We start from the raw sequence: 19,164 nt of genomic DNA, 5'->3' as shown, positions 1-19,164 counted from the left end.
AATTCATACTAAAGATTATAGAACACGGATACGAGATGACATTGATTCTACTACGGAAAGAAACATTAGCCGGAATAACAGATCGGCTTGGGAGAAGAGTGATTTTGTCGTCGAATCGGTTGAAAAATCATTTGAAATCAGGTGGCATCACAGAAGTTAATTCTATACCATACGGTGTTAGTCCACTATCTATCTCATCTCTGACATCTGAAGAAATACAGAGTTAAAATATGAAGTTTGGAAAGTTGCGCGTTTCCTATTTTCTGAAAGATGCTTATGATTCCCTTTGACCTTAAAAAGCGGATATCATTATATCAATATACATGAAAATTCGCAAAAGTTTCTTGGATTTTCCTGGCATTGGAATGGAGAAAACAATCCCAGATATTTTGTTTTCACTATTTTGCCGTTGGGCTTGGCAACCGCGCCACATATTATTTTTACTATAATATGTGGCTATAGAGCTATAGAGAAGTTTTGGCGTAATTAAGGCACTAAAATCGCTATATCCCTAGAAGATGGTTGGGTCTTAGAGTACACTTTATCTGAGTGTGCTAAAGTGTCAGATATGATAAGACCTGATTTTACACAAGGCAGGTTTCGTTACTAACGAAGATAAAGTCTGCCTGGTAACCGTGCCAAGTTAAAAAGTGGATGGGAGTCATTTGGAATTCGGTAGATGCTACAATTAGTATTCTGATAAAAGAATCGATGCTATTGAAGAGCATTTGAATATGATTTGTAACGGAGAGCTTGTATCTGCTAGACAATTGGCTTCCTTTGTTGGAATGTTATTTCTGCTGGACCGCTATTTGGTAACATAGCAAGAATTATGACCAGACATTGTGCCATGTCGGTTGCGGCTGCGCAAGACTTGGACAGCAAATTCTTTGTTTAAAGGGATTTACATTGTTAAGCGATAAACATTTTTAGTACATGGGGGGGGGGGGGAAGAATAGAACTTGATAGAAACTGGATACGCAGTAGAGGAATTGAAAGAGCTGATTTCATTAGTCATTTCATTGACATAGATGATTGGCAGATTCACGAGTTTTTTTTGATACGCTTAATAACGTCTGGGGCCATCGTAAAATAGACTGCTTTGCCAATTGTTTATACACCTGCAAGGCAAAAGCTACTTTGTTAATTCCAGATTGGCCGTCCTCGCACTTTTGGCTATTATTGTCAAGAACTTTTAAGAATTATGTAGTACATCATATACAAGTGGCGGGTCTCGGTGTGCGGAGGCATGGGCGTAATACCAATTCTATTTTCGGTTCTGATAGATTTTATGGCGACATAATCGCCATCAGAATGGATTTCCGTAGGTGATAATTTTGTTATTTAGGCATTTGCATACTTAAGGGTCACGTACTCGTAGTAGCCAGGACGCTATTACATTGAGGCTGAAGGGCGCTGGCTTAGAACAGAAAAAGGACACGTGTCCTAACAAGCGGATGAGCGCTGGCTTAGTGAACTAGGGGTTTAAAGATCATTAAAGATATACTGTTGTTTAATGGAAGACTAGTGTTATTCGCATAAGGTGCTCAAATATGTTTGTTTCCTGGTAAGTGTCTTTCAGATCATGAACTCTGCCAGGGCTGGCATACGCTTCCCCAAAGTCTGAGGGATATCCGGAAGAGAATATTAGAACTAGGAATGAAAGCAAGGGCTGAGTCTACATTAAGGAGATATGTAAAAGAGATAAAAAAAAGTTTATCACTTGGTATAGGTAGTTAGAAATGAATATTCCATTGCCGGTACCAATAGCTCTTTTAATTGCTTATCACTGGAATTTTGACAAATCAAAGCGTACGCTCAAGTGGTGATGGCGCATGCAGCGATTAAATGGTTTAACACGTTTGCACCTGAGGTGCAGAAAAATCCGCTTGACAGTCCGTTATGCCATGTTATTATAGAAGCAGCGAAGCGTTTGAAAAAGCCTCATACAAAAGAAGGTACCAGTCACTACGTAGATGATTCGTAGAATCGTAAATACGTACGCCGGTGCGGATGCAATCTAAAGAATTTAAGACTAGCATGTATATGTGCGAAAGATTTTGCAGAGTTACTTCCGTTTCGATAAACTCAGCAGAATAGCTCCTGCGCATTACCAAGAGTATGTTAGAATTTGGTTTCTAAATCTAAGACAGATATTAACGGGATGGAAAGTGTGTGTACATCTAGATACTGCCCTGTTACACTCTTGGAGATATATATGCGCGCCGCAGATCTACAAGCAAATAATACTCTTGCTATATTTAGGTTGGTAACGTTTAGTAAGCTGTCAAACGCATATAATTTAAGAGGCAAGTCCATGTCGTATACACGCTGTCTGGAATGTATAGCTTCTATAGGGTTTGATCCAAAATGCTATGGTTTACAGTCTGCGAGCAGGAGACGCAACAACAGTTACAAATAGTGAACACGATGGCTAAATCTCAATTAGAGTAATGAAACGGAAGATGGAAGACGGACGTGACAAAAGACATGTATATGCTGGAAAGCGTCGAGAACAGACTAGATGTATCAGCAAGGCTGGGGTTGTGATTAGAACATTGGACGGTTATATGAATAAAATAATAATAATAAATAAACACGGTCATTCTGGATGCCTGAGTATCAGGCATTTTTTGCATTTAAGTGCAAAATATTTTACGTTCGTTTGAGGAACGAATTAGAACGTAAACAAAATGTTTGTGTGATTGATAACAGGGCTGAATACATCTGCATTAACATATAAAACGACGAAAAAGTCCTTTCGAGAATAGCAAGTTATGGGCCCCTGAAAAATATATTTTAATTTGCTTAATACTTGATAAGGGAACGTACACCGTTATCCCGAGAGTGGGGGGGGGGGGGGGGGGGGGGGGGTTGTGCGTGAGGATACTGTGGGGGGGTCAAAATTTCCTAGGTCTAAAGGGGGGGCGTCGAAAGTGTTTGGATCTTAAAAGGGGGGTCACTGATTCCTTTCGGTGTTGTCTTTACTATATAATTTGACAAATTTCAAATCAGACTTTTTGGTAACTTGTCTCGGTTTGGGGGCAGTTATTTGGCATGCACAATCCAGGAGTCCAGGATACGTATTTTAATACGTATTTTAATACGTATTTTAATACGTTTTATCTATGCAATGCAAACCTGTATACACCCTAAATACATCTTTTTTATGGTTTCCGCTATATAATATTATAAAGTGCTTATGTTCCATATCTAAAAAAAACAAAACGTTTTAATGCTATAAGCACTTATTCTCCATCATCAAAATCATCGCTCATATCTGATTCCCTGTCTTTCTTGCTCTCGTTTTTTCTCTCTTCTCGTGCTGCGCTCTTCTTGCAAGGAGAAGATGGAAAAGCCTTTTTGCTTCTTTAACGTCATCTAGAGCATCAAACATTATCAGGTTGCAACCTGGAGTCGCATCTTTGAGAAATTGAGTGCCTCCGATTTTTTAATTGTTTTTTTTTTTTAATGTTTTCATTCAATTCCTTCCCCTCCACTATCTGTTGTCCAGCTTGCAGCCAATCTCTTGCTCGCGTTCCTTTTACATTGTCATTTTGCCGTTCCTTCGTTTGCTACTTCTTTCTTCGGTTTTCGGGAGGGGCGGCACCGAAAATATGGGGGAAGCGTATGGGGGGGGGGGGGGGCATGAAAAACTCCTGAGGGGGGATAAACTAATTTTATCCCTTACTTTATCAAAATTCTCACGCCCCCCACCTCCTTCTCGGGATATTAAGTGAACTTCCCCTAAGTTATAAATTTTGAAGAAAGTATTTTAAGTAGTAAAGTAAGTAAGTGAGTAGTAGTAGTTCGCGTCCGCTATCCGGCAGTCCGCGTCCGGTCCTCGTTTTATGCACACTCACTATCTGGTACTACCGTGACAGAATGAAAACATGATCGACTCTATCTCATCTTGCTGCACAACAAACACTAGGAGGAACTTTCTTCGAGGACAGAGGTACGTGATTGCTGATGTTATATTTTTCTCCTTCGATCAACCTCATTTCTTATGTCTTTGTTCTTCTTCGTTTTGCCATTATATCATATAGTTATATAGTCATATAGTTATTTCAGTCCATTTCATGACCCATGATGTTCCAAAGATTATAAAAAAATAACCTATTCAAAATCCACCCTGAAAAAGCGGTTAACTGGTTAAATACTGGTGGTAATATTTTGTGATTTCGTCGTGTTCGCGAGTTGCTACGTTTCACTGAACCTACTTGAGATCACAGGTAGCCCAAGCTCTGTCAATAAATAATTTGAACCGACCGGCTCATTGAACGTTAGAGAGAACATAGAGAGAACATAAATGGAGTTGTTACTATATGCTAGTATTCTTCCAAAAAAATGTAAAAATTCAATCCAACGTGATAAAGTACTTGTAGCCGTCTGTTATTTCCACGTTTAAGGCTAAGTTCAAACGTCGTATTATCCATGAGCCGTTCAATGCAAATGCATGCAAATGAAGATGAAACAATCGACTCGATTCATTTCATTGAATACGGCTCATGGATAATACGACGTTTGAACTTAGCCTAAGAGATTTAGAGCCCATTACTCCCTTCCATCAACCACAGACTAGCATTGTTTGGGGTAATAGTTGATTGACCACAGAACATAGAGTAAAACATTACAAAGCTGTCAATAAACAAGAAAAGCCCACATTGGAGGGCGGGTCGAGTCGTTGATCTGTCAAGCAGGTAACAGAACATGACTCCAACTGACGCTGATATGCCTGTCACTTGACTAGCTACATGGGCTTGTGCCTTATTTGGTCGTAATTACGTACATATTATCACCTTATGTTAATTATTAACAAATTACTCCCATCAACCATAGACTAGCAATGTCGGGGGTAATTAAGTTTATTGACCACAGAACTAGAGTGAAACATTACAAAGCTGTCAATTAACGTAAAAAGCCCAAAGATACCCCCAAACAGAGGTAGAATGATGGTTGATGAAGAGGGAGTAAGATGTGAAAACTAATATATCAAGGATATAATGACATTAAAAAAAAGAATTTTTGAACGTATAATTTTGTTCTGTAAAAGAAGTGTCGTGAATTTATGCGTGACGGCTTCTGGTAAGGCGTCCGTATTTTATCATATGTATGTATATTTTATTATTCAATGGTCGATTGCTTAATATGCTCATGTTACGCAGGTACCTTATGCAAAAATGAATGATTGATTGCACTGCTCTGACTTGTGGATGCAAATAGCTGTGATTTAATTTGCTGTGTGGGTTTGCTGTGTGCCAATCTGTGTGTGGTGACAGGATGCGATAACTAAGACTGTGGATGTGGATAAATGAATGCGAGTTGCCATGGGAACCAGGGGTCGCCATACTTGTTACCAAGCTGGCAAGTGGGCTTATAGGCGTGGGTATGCTAATAAAATGCAAGGAGGCTGTGGCTGTGATAATTGGCCTGGGTATGCTAACAAAATTTACCCTGGGTACCAGAGGCTCCGATCTTCACGGCGACAACGATTTGAGCGATGCGAAAGAGCCTCTGCAACGGATAGCCAGCCTCACTATGGTGCTAATATATACATACAAGATTTGTTCTACGCCGTTGATTGGCCAATAAAAGTTGCTATTGTAGTAGTATTCCATATTTGGAGGATCGTCTCCATTCCAATCAAACCGGTTTTTATTTGGAAAACGTATACAAACAAAATAATTCCCGCTAAGCCGATGATCAGTGAATAAGCGGCGAATCTTTTAGTAGTTTCCCGGGCCTGGAAATGAAGGCTATCTCCTTTTTGCCTCTAGTGTTTCTGTGAACCTTGACTTTCATTCCGGTAATGCTCGGTGGACGAGTGAGCTTGCCTTCGCTATCCTCTCTAGTTGTCGAACGCAGTTTATGCAAATAACAGACAGGATTTTATTGTATCCGAGCGAACGCTCAGCTCGATAAACGCTCTACAAACTACCCTTTTTAGCTTTTGTTTCAGAAAACAAATAAGACTGACCTAGAACACGCTTCGATGTATTGTTGCTGCACACTCGACTAAAATTATTTTGATTAAATACCGTTTTTGCGGAGTTCACTGTATCCTAAAGTTATGGCCATATCGGTGCGAAACTTGTACGGGCATGTAGGACTTGACAGGTAATTCTTGCAACACTGATGCCATGATCGCTAGCACCATAGTGAGGCTTGCTATCCGTTGCACCAGAGGCTCTTTCGCTTCGCTCAAATCGTTGTCGCCGCGAAGCTCTGGTACCCAGGGTAAACAAAATACAATGAGCTGCGGCTGTGATAATACAATAATAGGCTGAATATTGTGGATGTGCTGACAATATACACGGAGGCTGTGATATTGACAAATAATAGCGTCAGTGGCGGATCTAGATTTTCCCTAAAGGAGGGGTGGCTCAGTGACAATAGGGGAAGGGTAATTTTTTGTTACATATGGCTTTCTGACAGCCCAAAGAGAGGTTTAAACCCCCTAAACCCTCCCCCTAGATCCGCTACTGAGCGTAGAGTTGCCTTAACAACAAAGGGGCTAACTGACGTTGATTTGCTGACAATACACAATGAGACTGGCTGGGACGAAAAAGGAGTGGATATCAACAAATAAGAGCGTGTTGCCTTGACAAAAAGTGTGTTTAATGTTGCGGATGTGCTGACAATGAGACGGTAAGTTGCCCTCACAGCAAAAGGGGCCAAGTGACATTGATTTGCTGAAAACATACGATGAGACAAAGAAAAGCGATATACCCTGCAAAAGGCGGACAAAATGGTGCAGATGAACTTACAACATAAAATGAGACAGTGGCTGAGACAAATAAAAGCGAGATACCCTGCAAAAGGCGGGCAAAATGGTGCAGATGAACTTACAACATAAAATGAGACAGTGGCTGCGGCCTGGCAACAACAAAACGGTTGAAATGGATATCTACGAATGAGAGCTCGTTGCGCTGACAAAAGTGGGCTGAATAGTGCGGATGTGCTGACAACAAACAATGAGATTGTGATGATGACAAATGCTAGTGGTCGCCCTTTCAATAAAAGAGCTAAATGGCATGGATGTACCGACAAGATACAATGAGACTGCCTGTAACAAATACTAGTCAGTTGCCCTGCCAACAAGAGCGAACGGGGGGGGTCCACCCCCCCTGGGTATGGGCCTGGATATGGTCTGATGCAGTGATGGCGAGGTTCTGCAAGCTGCATGAAAAATACTTTGTAACCAATAACTTTGTCTCATTATTGGCTAATTTTAAACGGCTTTCGCATCAGTTATAAAGCAATTCGCAATAAGTTTGAAATCCAAATATGGGTGCATATCTAGAAATAGATGCACGAAATTGATAGAGATATAACTTCTAATATGAATAATAACAGCGCTGGATTAGCTTGTTAGTGTCAATTATTTAAATTAAAGTTAATATAAAATCCGATGTAGCGTATCGAATTAAAAATTTAAAAATGCGTGCCACGTAACTAAATTGTCCTCAAACAGTTAAACCTAAGCGACGAAATTGAGCAATTTATAGAACCAATCCGGCGCGCAACTCCTAGAGTGCGAATACACGCGGAAAGCTCAGAATAAAGTTTTTAAAATAACAACCCTAAGAAACAGCATCATTCACTGCAGCCATCATCGCTAACCTACACGCCAACCAAAACACCTCCATTCGAACTCATTTGACACCAAAGAACAACGCCGGATCAAGATTTCGATCATCTTTCAAGACAACTTGCAGTTTGATAGGTAACGCAATCATAGCTGATGCGAAGCGGGATTTTCCGGATTGAACGGGCTTTACCGACTTGTATAGACCACTTGTATAGACCACGCGAAGATTGGCTTCGTTGCCGAGAGTGCGTGTATTGAATGCTTGAGATGCGGGATTTTCCGGATTTAACGGGTTTCTTCCGACTATTAAATAGAACTGCGCCGGTAGCGTATTTATCCAATTCTTGTACGTGGCTTGGAGGGTAAAAACGTAGAAAAGATGTGATTTTATAAGGTCTTGTAAATGACCGAGTCGGTCAACTGTCCAGCAGGTAAAATGACTCCAACCGACGCTGTCACTCCACTAGCTACATAGGCTTGTACCTTATTTGGTCGTAATTACATATTATCACCTTACGGTAACTATTAACAGCCGTTTTAGCGTACGGTGAAATTTAGAATTCCCTATATCACTTAGTGGTTCTAAATTTCACCGAACATCGCTTAAACGGCCCCAAATGCGTTCTAAATCTCTTAAACGTGGAAATAATAGTCGGCTACAAGTACTCTATCACGTTGGATTGAATTTATTACATTTTTATGGCTAAATACAAGGATAAACATAACGAGTCGCATGCAAACCGGTAGTTCAAAAATACTGCTGCCTCTGTGATTGCTACGGAGTGACGTCATATTGCTGTCATCGTACTGGATTTGCGGTTTGATATTGGCACCATAGGCGTTGGTAAACAAAACACTTGTATCTTTGAGTCTGGTAAGTATGATAAGCATTGCCTAGTTGAGGATTTAACATATGCGACAAAACTTAATAAAGAAGCGAGCGCAATTTATGATACTTCGCCGGAAGAGCGTGATAGCGTAGCTCACATATCACCGAAAATCCTAGTCTCCTACGCTCTGCGTGACTCCGACGGGCGGCTGCAAAGGAGACTACGAAAATCCAAGCTCCAAAACAAATTAGAGGTAAAGTCTAGGCGCCTGGAGGTGGATACAATTTTGTAGGATTTATCTATATGGAGGAGTTTGTTTTTTAATTTGACACGAGAGCACATGCTTTTGGTTGCTGCCGCTTCTGTCGTATTTGTCGTATCAATTTGCCCACCGACTGCGCAGACACAACTCAATGCAACTCATACAACTACTGGTTTCCATATGTCGTATCAGTCGCTCCTACTTTATCTGTTTACGGAGAAACATGGCGGCAATAAATGAACGAGAAAGGCGTTTTGGCTTGTTATCTACTTTAACGGGCTGTTCAACAAAGGAAAAGGGACAGAGGAGAACGCAGAACACGCAGATTTCGGGAAGAGAGAAGAAGAGAGGAGCTTAGGCTGTTAATGTCCTTGTATTTTCGTTCCGCCTCGTCGGCAGATATGTGGAATTAATCGGTCAACTTCTTCCAGCAATTTTCTCTATGTTGTCTTTGAAAAATTTGTGATAGAGGCATTCGAATCGCTGCAGAGCTTCCATGAACAGCGACACAGAGAACGCATGTGTTTCTACCTTCGCCGCCATGTTGGAAACGAAGTGCATTGTGGTATATGTTTATGTTGTATTTGCCGTATTTGTCGATTGCAATGGTTTCGATTTACAAAATGCGGTTGCATCACGCCTATTTCCTGTCGTATCTGTCGTCGTATGGGATAGAACCAAATCTCAAGCGAAAAGTCGTATCTGTCGTGTCGGGTCGCGTCTGTCGCATCAGGCTGTTGCGTCTGAAGTTTCCATATGGTCGTATCTGTCGTATAGAATTTCTTTCACACGACAGAAACGACCGAAACGACAGACGCAACCATATGGAAACCAGGCTTTAGGGATATGCCTAAGGCACTCCGTCCATGACCCCTCGCGATCTTTCACGCCACCTCATTCTAAACTACGCAAGTATTCTAAATATTTGGCGCGTCTTGAGGACTCATATAGATCATTTTAGGGATTGAATCTTATTTCTTTAATACGATTTTTGCGCTCTGCTTACGCACATCCATAACTCTAGCAAAAAGATGTGATCAAATATCTAATATCTAAAGTTAACATAACCAAAAATGAAAACCCGCCGCATATCGCTGTGATAATAGGTAATTTTTTTAACCATCCAAATTGGGGGGGGGGGGGGGGTGTCCAAAACAAAAATGGTCCCCCCTCCCTCTTTTTAGCTTTATATTGATTAATATAGTTGATTTCCTGCATTTATTGTACAGATACAATTTATGTCGAGTTTACAATGACAATACCATGAAATATAATATTACACAATTTATAAAAAAAAAACTGGAAAAATGTCAATAACTGTGGAGCAGTCCCACAGGGTCATCTCACTCGCCCCCGTCAACAAGAGTGATCCCTTTATAGACATAATTATATTCTCAGTATGAATAAATGAAACAATGACATCAAAGCTGTGAGTAATGGCGAAGCATGAGCTCTGAGGCCAAGAAAACTAGACGGGTGTAGTTTTTTTCCCGAGGGAGGGTGGGGGGTGGGTGCGCCTTGGCCAACCCGTCCAAGCTCACCTCATCGAGGTTGAGACATTATGAATATATTACTATTGTGAGACGCTATTTATTTATTATAATTTATGCATACCGAGAATAGAATAAGAATTTACATCGTCCTTTTACCCTAACATATACAAAGCCTTGTTGTCGCCATATAGCCCGGTACGTAAAGGAGGGTCATAAAAATGCCCGCACGATTCAAGGGACATTAAGAAAAATGGGGGGGGGGGGGGGGGCACAGCCACGCCCCTACTGGTCATTTTCTTACAATAGAAAAAAATTGTGGAGGAATGGGGGGAGGGGAGGGGGCCTCCCCTGGTGTTACGGGACGGAAACCTATTCTCACGTTCGGCGTCACCAGGGCCTCATACATTATCACGCCCAAACACTCTAAATGCTAATAATCAAGAAAAAATACTGTTTTTATAATCCTTTTATCAAAAAATTGATTGAATTAACTTTTTCCTTTATCACCTGATTTGCAGCTAAGAATCGAAATAAAGATGTTACGATCATCACCACTGAGCTTGGGCCTATTGACATGTCAGGATACCTGTGCGCATGTCGAATTAAATAATGTGAACAAAGACCCTGTCTTGCAATCAGGTGCGTATCGTTTTTTTTATAATTATTTTTACTCACTTTCACTTGATACTTTTATCCATCGATATGCAGCCGTCAAAACAAGTCAAGCTCCTCCCAAGAGAGTTGCTGTCGTGGGTGCGGGGATGGCTGGATTTGCTGTCACAGTTGCTCTGGAGGAGAAGGGGTTTGATGTAGTTCTTCTTGAGGCATCAGACTACCTTGGTTGGTATTCCACTCTTAAACATATAGAATCAAAAAGCCCAAACTGTCGTGATCTCGTACCAGAACAATGAATACAATACACCAAAAACTGGAATTCGACTCTGCCAAATTTTCGTCTTTAATAAGACTTCTTCTTCTTCTTCTTCTTTATCTTCTTCTTCTTCTTCTTCTTCTTCTTCTTCTTCTTCTTCTTCTTCTTCTTCTTCTTCTTCTTCTGCCCTAAAGAGTCGAATTGCAGTTTTTGGTGTATTCCACTCTTAAACATAGATAGACAAGTGATATTGAGTATATTGAGTATGTTGATCTCGTTGTGCTCTTGTGGTAATTCTCACGGCTCAGGGTAGATGGCTGGAAGGGTCAATGTTGTTTTAATGTCAATGTTGTAATATCACTATCTTTGATATTTCAGGTGGTCGAGTCAGGACAGTCAAGCCTTTTAAGGGATTCCCCCCTGTTGATCTTGGTGCAGATTTTATCCATGGCTCGGAAAATGTCATTCATGATTTAGCACATGAAAACAACTGGAAAATAAATGAGGTTAGTAATTTGGAGGAACATTTGAAGACGTTTGGTATTGCATAAAAATGCAGACGACGGGGAATTTGAATCCAAAACTCCAAAGAGAAGCACTCTTTTTCAACAAAACCCCGAAAAAGAAGCACGCATTTCAATCTTCGTACGCCATTTTAGATCAACTAAAGCCTGCCAGTCTGTGGCATTTATGCGCGCGCAACATTGTAAAAACGGTCTATAAATCACAGGTTTCATTATTAATGTCATTAGCCTCCATTTTTGGCCTGCCCATGAATGTGACACATACACTAGCATCTTTTTCCTCCCCAGGGCTACGACGTATCTAGCGACCCGTTTGAGTCTACACTTTACCACAACGGCGGACAGCGTCTCCTTCATGGAACTGACCCAGATATCAGAAAAATGCTCGAGGCTGAGGAACAGATAACAAAAATTGGAGAACAATTAAACCTGGAGAGCACGAATGGTCATGAAAGTGTTGACCGATGTGACAACAATGCTGATACGAAAGAAATTTCTTGCTGTCAAACGAGACAATGTGGAATGCGCTGCACATCTTGGAATGCACAAGACATGGAAACATACACATTCGATAGGATACACCTATACAAGAAAATAAAAGAACTAAAACAGAAATGCAAAGATGGTGATGAATTAAGGTATTTAATAGGCCACTGGTCAAAACCTCAAACACTCAATATTCAATTTAAATCAGAGCCGTAGCTGACCACGTAAGATTGATGGGGGGGGGGGGCACAATACAGAAACATTAAGAAAATATTGGTGGGGCCACGCCCCTAGTTGTCACTTCCTGTTTAATTTTTAGAAATATTGGGGGGGGGGCACGTGGCCCCTGTGCTCCACCCCCTGCTACAGCCCTAAAAATAGTTATCTACACTACCTACCTGTTTTTCACACCTAAGAAGGAGGGGGGAGACCCCCGGACATTTTGGTAAGGTAACGCTTATTTCCCAAGCTCTACCAACAAAGGAAAGCTACCCATGTTATCCCTTCTGAGCCTGCTAGTCCACGTGGGGTCCTTGAAATGGGGCTGAAAAGGGGATTCTTCAAAATCACCAAATCCGCTTTATTAAAACAGCCCGAAATTGTGCCAAGAGGCTATTTTTTTGCTTTTTATTTTTGTATTTCGTACACTTGATTGGTTCGTACACTTCATTGGTTAGCCGGCTTTCGTTTTGTATTATTTGAAAAAGTTTTGTTTTTGAATTGCGTGAAGTGCCAGAAGTTACCCAGTGCTCAGATAAAGTGAGGAGCAGATAGTCTCTTGATGCACGAAAAAGATATGCATTTTTCTTTCCGTTTTGTTATCTAGTTTGTCTTCTTCTTGATAGTGAACACATTTTTTTTGCTTCTTAACAGAGCTGCCATGCGTAATCTTGATATCAGTCTAGCAACATGGCTAACTAAACTGGGCGCGACCCGGTCAACGTGGGATCTCATGGAGTGTACGGTTGGGCAAAATTATGGAGCACCCCTCTCTAAGCTTGGGCTTCTTGGTGTTGCCGAAGAAAAGGGATGTTGGGGTTATGGTCCTGGTAACTACAGGTTTAGCAGATCATCATTTCTTAAATAAAAATATAAGTCATTTAGTTTTTAACACCTTTGCAGCTTTGATGATGGATTCCTAAGGACAGATGCAATGTAACCAAGTGGAAGGTATATAGAGGCTCATTATTCAGCCGTAAAACGACTTGCATGATTGCTGAGCACGGCATTAGGGAAGAAATGTTGTATTTTTTAGAAGGAGGAAAATAGGAGAACCCTGGAAAAACCCTCAGAGTGAAGATGAGAGCCAATATATTAAAGTCACATCAAACCAGGAATCAAATACGAACCCAGACGCGAAAGACCCAGGAGCTTAACATAGCATAGCTGTACCACCCATACTCTACATATCTATAATAACAGTGTAATTCTGAAATAATATATTCATCATTAAAAACTATGTATTCTCTTCACAGATTTGAAGGATCCTATGAAGTGCTTGTTTCTCATTTCCTGAAAAAATGCCCTATGACTGATATTAGGACCAACTGGCCAGTCAGGCAGATTACCTGGTCAGGTTGGTATGGGTGATTATTTAATTATTTAATTATTATTTAATTCCTTCTTTTTTCTTGTTGTAGGCTACGTCTAGTGATATTAAGAGCACCTCGTAAATTGTAATTTCTTTGTTTTACTCAGGTCAAAATAGCACGTCATATCACCAGGATATGCAAGTTGCTTTAAAAATTAATATCAACGATTTCTACAAGAAATATAATTTCTTTGTTATACTTAGGTCAAACTAGCTCGTCACATGACCAGGATATGCAAGTGACTTTGAAAAGTAACAGTGGCGAAATAATATCTGCAAACTATGTCGTCATCACAGTCCCTTTGACAATCCTCAAGGATGGCGATATCATTTTCTCACCACCACTCCCAAGGGAAAAGGAATTGGCCATAGAAAGACTACACATGAGTACGGCTTTAAAAATTGTTTGTCGCTTTAAAAAAACCCTTTTGGGGTCAGTCTAAGATTGTTGATGTGGCACATGGATTCATAAGCCAAATATGGACTTATACACGTGACCAGCACGTGGACGGCGAGGAATGCCACGTGCTTGTGGGTTTCCAGTCTGCCGAGCATGCAGCCCAGAAGGTTCACCTAGAGAAGGAGGTCGTCAGGGATCGTTTCCTGGAGCAGCTTGATCAAATTTTTGGGTATGTTTGAAATTTATCGAAGTTAGCAGGTTGCTCTGTCCGTAGAATCCTTAGACTCAGTATTTTTTTAGGTTTGTCGTCCTTACACCTTTTTTGAAGGTGTATGCGGAATGTATGCGGAATCCCGGGTTTCCAATTGTGTCGTTCGACAAGGCTAGTACTTCGTGGATGTCATAATCATTCTCAAATTTGAGACGATCTGTTAATCCGGTTCCTTACATCAAACTACATAAAGTATATTGCTAAACAACTCTCGACATGTTCCAGCCGCTCAATCCATGAAAGCGTTTAGTGAAGATCTGACTCTACTGTGAAGACACTCGCAGAACACTTTTTGTTGGGAAATCATTCGCATACGATACCAGAAAACGCTGAACACTGGGACACAGACGGCGATTGCTTAGCTATAAGCATATTTTGTAAGGCTTCCTGATTTTGAATCAGAATTGTTCCGTTCTGGGCCTGAATAAATACGTTTGTTTATTATTGCCAACCGATACTGATAACTGTAAGAAAAATGTAAACAACCAAACCTAAGTTATTTAGTTATATCTCGATTGATTACAGTTGACCGGCTCAATTATCCAGTTCGGATTCACTTTTCCCCGTACACGGCTCTTGACGTCCCCGTGTCCCTTGATGATTGGTGGAGTGTCAGTGATCTAAGTAGCGGCTAGATGATACGCCTAACCAAACCTTTTGTCCGTTCCTTTCAGTTCCCATGAAAACCCTCGCCCAGCCTCCCAATGCTTTATGAGTTGCGTGTACTACCATTGGTCCAAACATCCTTACGTCAGAGGTGGCTACAGTGCATCCAGCGCGCATGCGTACGGAATGCGCAGCGATCTTGCCAAACCTGTCAGCGGTCGCTTGTTTTTCGCGGGAGAGGCAACTCACGTGACAAACCCCGCTACTGTCCAGGCTGCTATAGAGACCGGAAGGAGAGCTGCATCTGAAGTTTTCCAAGTGGCATCATCTCCAAGCACAGCGGCAGTGATGGCCTCGTTATCTAGAACTTCACTTTGAGAAGCTTGAAATAGTGCAAGTCTTAGGTGACACACAAGACATGTTTTTGAAGACCCCATCACGGTTTAAAGAACCGCGATAGCTTAGTGGTGTGATTTTCGCTTATCAATACTTTAATTCATATTTCCCAGCGCCATTTTGAAGAGTAACCCACTCTCTCGTTTGAGAGCGAAGCGGCTGTTGACCACGCACTGATTTGATGCGTATGATTGGCTTTTTTAAAGTTTATTCAGTGTTGGATATGTGTACGATAATTCATAGCTAATATCATCCACAGAAAAACGAATGTTCTACAAAACTGACCGTAAATTCAGTAAAAAGACAGGGTATCCGGGTCATTTGATGTCTGAAGCCTGCGAATTGGAGTATTGTCCATATAACAATGATACGGCTGAACATGTTTCTAGAGATTTAAAAGTTTCTTGGGCAATAATTTCCAGTGGTGCAACCTCGTACGAATATATTATGCTTTGTTATTTTTTGTATGTGTCAGCTTTCACTGAAAATCGCTTTGGTTCTCGAGGGAGAAAGGGCAGTCGCTAGACACTAAGGACTAAGGATAGAACTAGGGAGAGAGATCCGGGAACTTCATGTTTTACCCTTCTCCCTCTCAGACCGGTGAAAAAGATGATAACATCTGTCTCACAAAAAGGGGTATTTAGTTCCCCCAAACATCTGTCTCACAAAAAGGGGTATTTAGTTCCCCCATTTGTCTAATCTAGCGCAGTTCACCAATACACATGACTTTCATTTCAGTATTTTATTTGTGTCAATACAAGGCGTTATGCAGTAGACGCAACTAACTAACGTTGCAGATGGCCAGCAGCTAGCTTAATGACGAACGCGAAGGTCGTACCTGGGCTGCGCTTTTAAGTTATTGATAAGGTCTGCATTAATACAACCCAAAACGCAAAATCGAACGGCTTCCCACCGGACGATATACTACAATTCAACGACAAACGACCAAAGGCAAGCATATAATCGCCCTGTCTTACTATACCCAGTGCCAGGAGTTTACGCATGCACTAAAAACTTTTTACGATGACTCCTAGAAGTTCTAGGACCTTCCAAAGTGATTGAAATGCTCTTAATGACAGAAGCGTTCTAGAAGTTTTTTAATAAAAGGAAAGAGCAAAGAAATTCTCTAGACGTTCTAGGATAGTTATTTCAGGAATAGTCTAGCATAAATCTAAAATATTATCAAGTATATTTCCTTTCTAGAATCAGAGATGTACCGGGGCATCTCAGAGTTGTTGTTTTTTAGTCTCCTGACACGAAGAGCATTTCTACCAATCAATTGTGAGAGATTTCACAATGAATTATTTCCGAACTAATTGGCCTCACTATATGCCAAACTCAGCACGAACTTTCCAAGAAAGGCTTAAGTCGAAAACTGTTTCTTGAAAAGTTCGTACCAATCTAAGGCCTTCCTTAATAAGTGCATTTTAATTTACACTATATATTTTAAATAGTCTGTACAATGAGATTTTTACTTATTTTACCTTAACCTCTCCTGCTACAATCCTTTTCTGTTACCTATTTTGTTCTTAATCGTTCGTACTTTGCAATAAAATAGTCGACGGTTAACAGCATGAATGACACGTGATCTGGTTGGAGTACCTCTCGGTCAATACAAGGGCCTCTTATTTTGTAGAATTTGAAGACATGAAGAAACCGTTCATTGTAATCTTATTGTTGCGTATTACCCTACAATAACACTAGGTCTTTATCCCATAACTTCTTTTACAATGAAACGTAAATCTAGACAAGCTAGGTTTGGGGTTTACAGGGAACATAACATAACAGAAAGCATTTTTCTTAAGCTCTCGCGCATCCTAAAAGCTTGAAAGCGATAGCTTCGCGATTATGCAGCGATGGATATTGAGCAGCTTGCATGGAGCTTACAAAACAAGAATCAGATTCTTGACCTACGAATTTGACTTTTTCTGAATAATACAAAAATACTCTAAGATATTTCACACTCTTAACAAAGATTTAATCCACGCATTTAGAAAATTTTAGAACAAGAAACCCTAGTTTTATAAAAAAAAATCTTTTTACAAATCTAATATTACTATAAATCGGTATCTTACAAACCAGCGAACACGCTATATACTGGTAGGAAACACGACAGAAGGCAACCTAGTACTATAAACCAGTACTTTGACGATTAAACGTAAATAATAATTTCTATAGCAACGAAGTATTATCAACAATACCGATGGCCTAAAGGATCAACTATTCACTTACAAAAAGTAAAACTTTCAGGGATAGTAACATTTCAGTATACATAATTCAAAGAAAATTATACCCTTCAGTGGGAGAGCTTCTCTAGGAAATTGTTTTCTTTATGGGATCTTCTAAGTCTAGTAGAAGTCTAGAGGGCAGTTCTTCTAAAAGTATTTTCCAAGAGCGGTTCTCGAAAAATATTTTCCAAGATTTAAGGAGTGCAAATTGATGTGCATGGAAGCCGCGCAGATCCGCACGGAAACGTTCTGTTGGTCCAACTTGAACTACACAGTATTTAAATATTAAATAATAACGTTCATATACATATTTACATCTTCCTTAAAACACTGATACCTCTAGACCTATCAAGACCTAACGTTTATAACATGAGGTACTATAAAATATTCTAAACGGTGAGTGTTCTAACAACAATGCCTCCAAACGGAAGCCTCCTACATTGGCATTCGAATATCATAACAACCAGTATGACGCCATGAACCGTGTAATAGGCATCTGCCTGGAGTTGAATAATCTTCTACAATTTTTAAACAGTATATGTGTATTTTCATAGATCTAAATAATATATATATAATATTTATTTACTCTGGACTACACAATGATCTCAATTTGCGTACTGTTGCGGTGAACCCTGAATCTCCGCCATTCGTCCTTCGCACCCTCCTCTTTGGGAGACATGGGAGGTGTCAGTACTTGAGGAGACGAGCACGACGATTCGAGCAAACTCGCTCTGTTGTACTCGAAGCCCCTCAAGTCAGATGACTGTGTCGAAGAGGAGTTCGCCGAAGACGATGAGTCCGACGACGTTTGGTTGTAATACTTGCGTCCGTCGCTGGTCACTCTTTCCAGCGGTGCGTTGCGGGTTTTCTTGAGCGGTGTGCGCATGTCTAAGCGGGTCTGCCGCAGGTTGCGCTTGCGGTCCCGCCACTTGCCGCGAATGCATAGGATGAGAAGCAAGATAGCGGCAAGGACGACTAAGGAGGCGATCACTGGGATAAGGAATTCTTGGGTAGCCGCTGAAAAATGGAAAGAAAACGGTTTTTCGCGGTAGCCCGAGTTATATAATATTATGCCCTAGACAAAGCCTCTGTAATACTTCAAAGCAAATTTTCTAGAGGTTTTCCAGGTTTTATGCAACACTATCTACTACTGGTTAGTTAAACCTGGGAACTAAACAGAGGTTATATATTTGCCCAAGGTTAACCCTGTCACACTGAAGTATACCTTCTTTATACTATCCAAGTGGACTTGGGCTTTTAATCATAATAAACAAGGATCTCACAAACTTCAAAGGAAGAAATACGCCGTGGTGTTTAAACCAGCCTGCAGACTTTCTCGATATGCCCTTTCTAGTAACATTTAAAGCCGCATTGTCACCAGTTTACTTCCGGAGGTCCGACGGAAACCTCAGCCGTTAAAAGACAAAAGAATCTATTCGAATCCGAAATATTTAACTGGCCATCCGCTCTAAATTAGCAGACACATCTTCAAAGAAACTTCCAATAGACACACTGCTTTCTATATTTTGAAATATTTTTTGTGTTTTCCGTTAAAATCATCGGATATTGTTAGGTAATCGACCGGAAGTAAACTGGTGACAATGCGGCTTTA

At 40.6% G+C, this 19,164-nt stretch overlaps 2 protein-coding genes across 12 annotated transcripts in view; one reads left to right on the top strand and one right to left on the bottom strand.

Moving 5' to 3' along the window:
• Nucleotides 1-7,798: 7,798 nt before the first annotated feature.
• LOC5505793 (peroxisomal N(1)-acetyl-spermine/spermidine oxidase) lies at nucleotides 7,799-16,064 on the top strand. Its single transcript, XM_032374127.2, is given in 10 exon segments — nucleotides 7,799-9,251; nucleotides 10,698-10,818; nucleotides 10,888-11,019; nucleotides 11,429-11,556; nucleotides 11,863-12,212; nucleotides 12,934-13,119; nucleotides 13,536-13,636; nucleotides 13,856-14,067; nucleotides 14,069-14,280; nucleotides 14,997-16,064. Coding segments are annotated over 10 exon segments (1,821 nt in total). The 5' UTR covers nucleotides 7,799-9,182; the 3' UTR covers nucleotides 15,307-16,064.
• LOC5505796 (protein jagged-1b) overlaps nucleotides 16,052-19,164 on the bottom strand; it is a 49,594-nt gene continuing 46,481 nt past the window's right edge. For all 11 annotated transcript variants that reach the window (XM_048729876.1, XM_048729877.1, XM_048729878.1 and 8 more), the window contains one exon: nucleotides 16,052-18,569. In XM_048729876.1, coding sequence (XP_048585833.1) covers nucleotides 18,145-18,569 — 425 coding nt within the window. In that variant the 3' untranslated portion in view covers nucleotides 16,052-18,144. The remainder of the gene's footprint in view (nucleotides 18,570-19,164) is intronic.

Source organism: Nematostella vectensis, chromosome 7 (assembly GCF_932526225.1).
Source record: "Nematostella vectensis chromosome 7, jaNemVect1.1, whole genome shotgun sequence".
Lineage (NCBI taxonomy): Eukaryota > Metazoa > Cnidaria > Anthozoa > Actiniaria > Edwardsiidae > Nematostella > Nematostella vectensis.
Note: the sequence above shows the minus strand (reverse complement) of the source record. Positions and strands in the feature narration are given on the sequence as shown.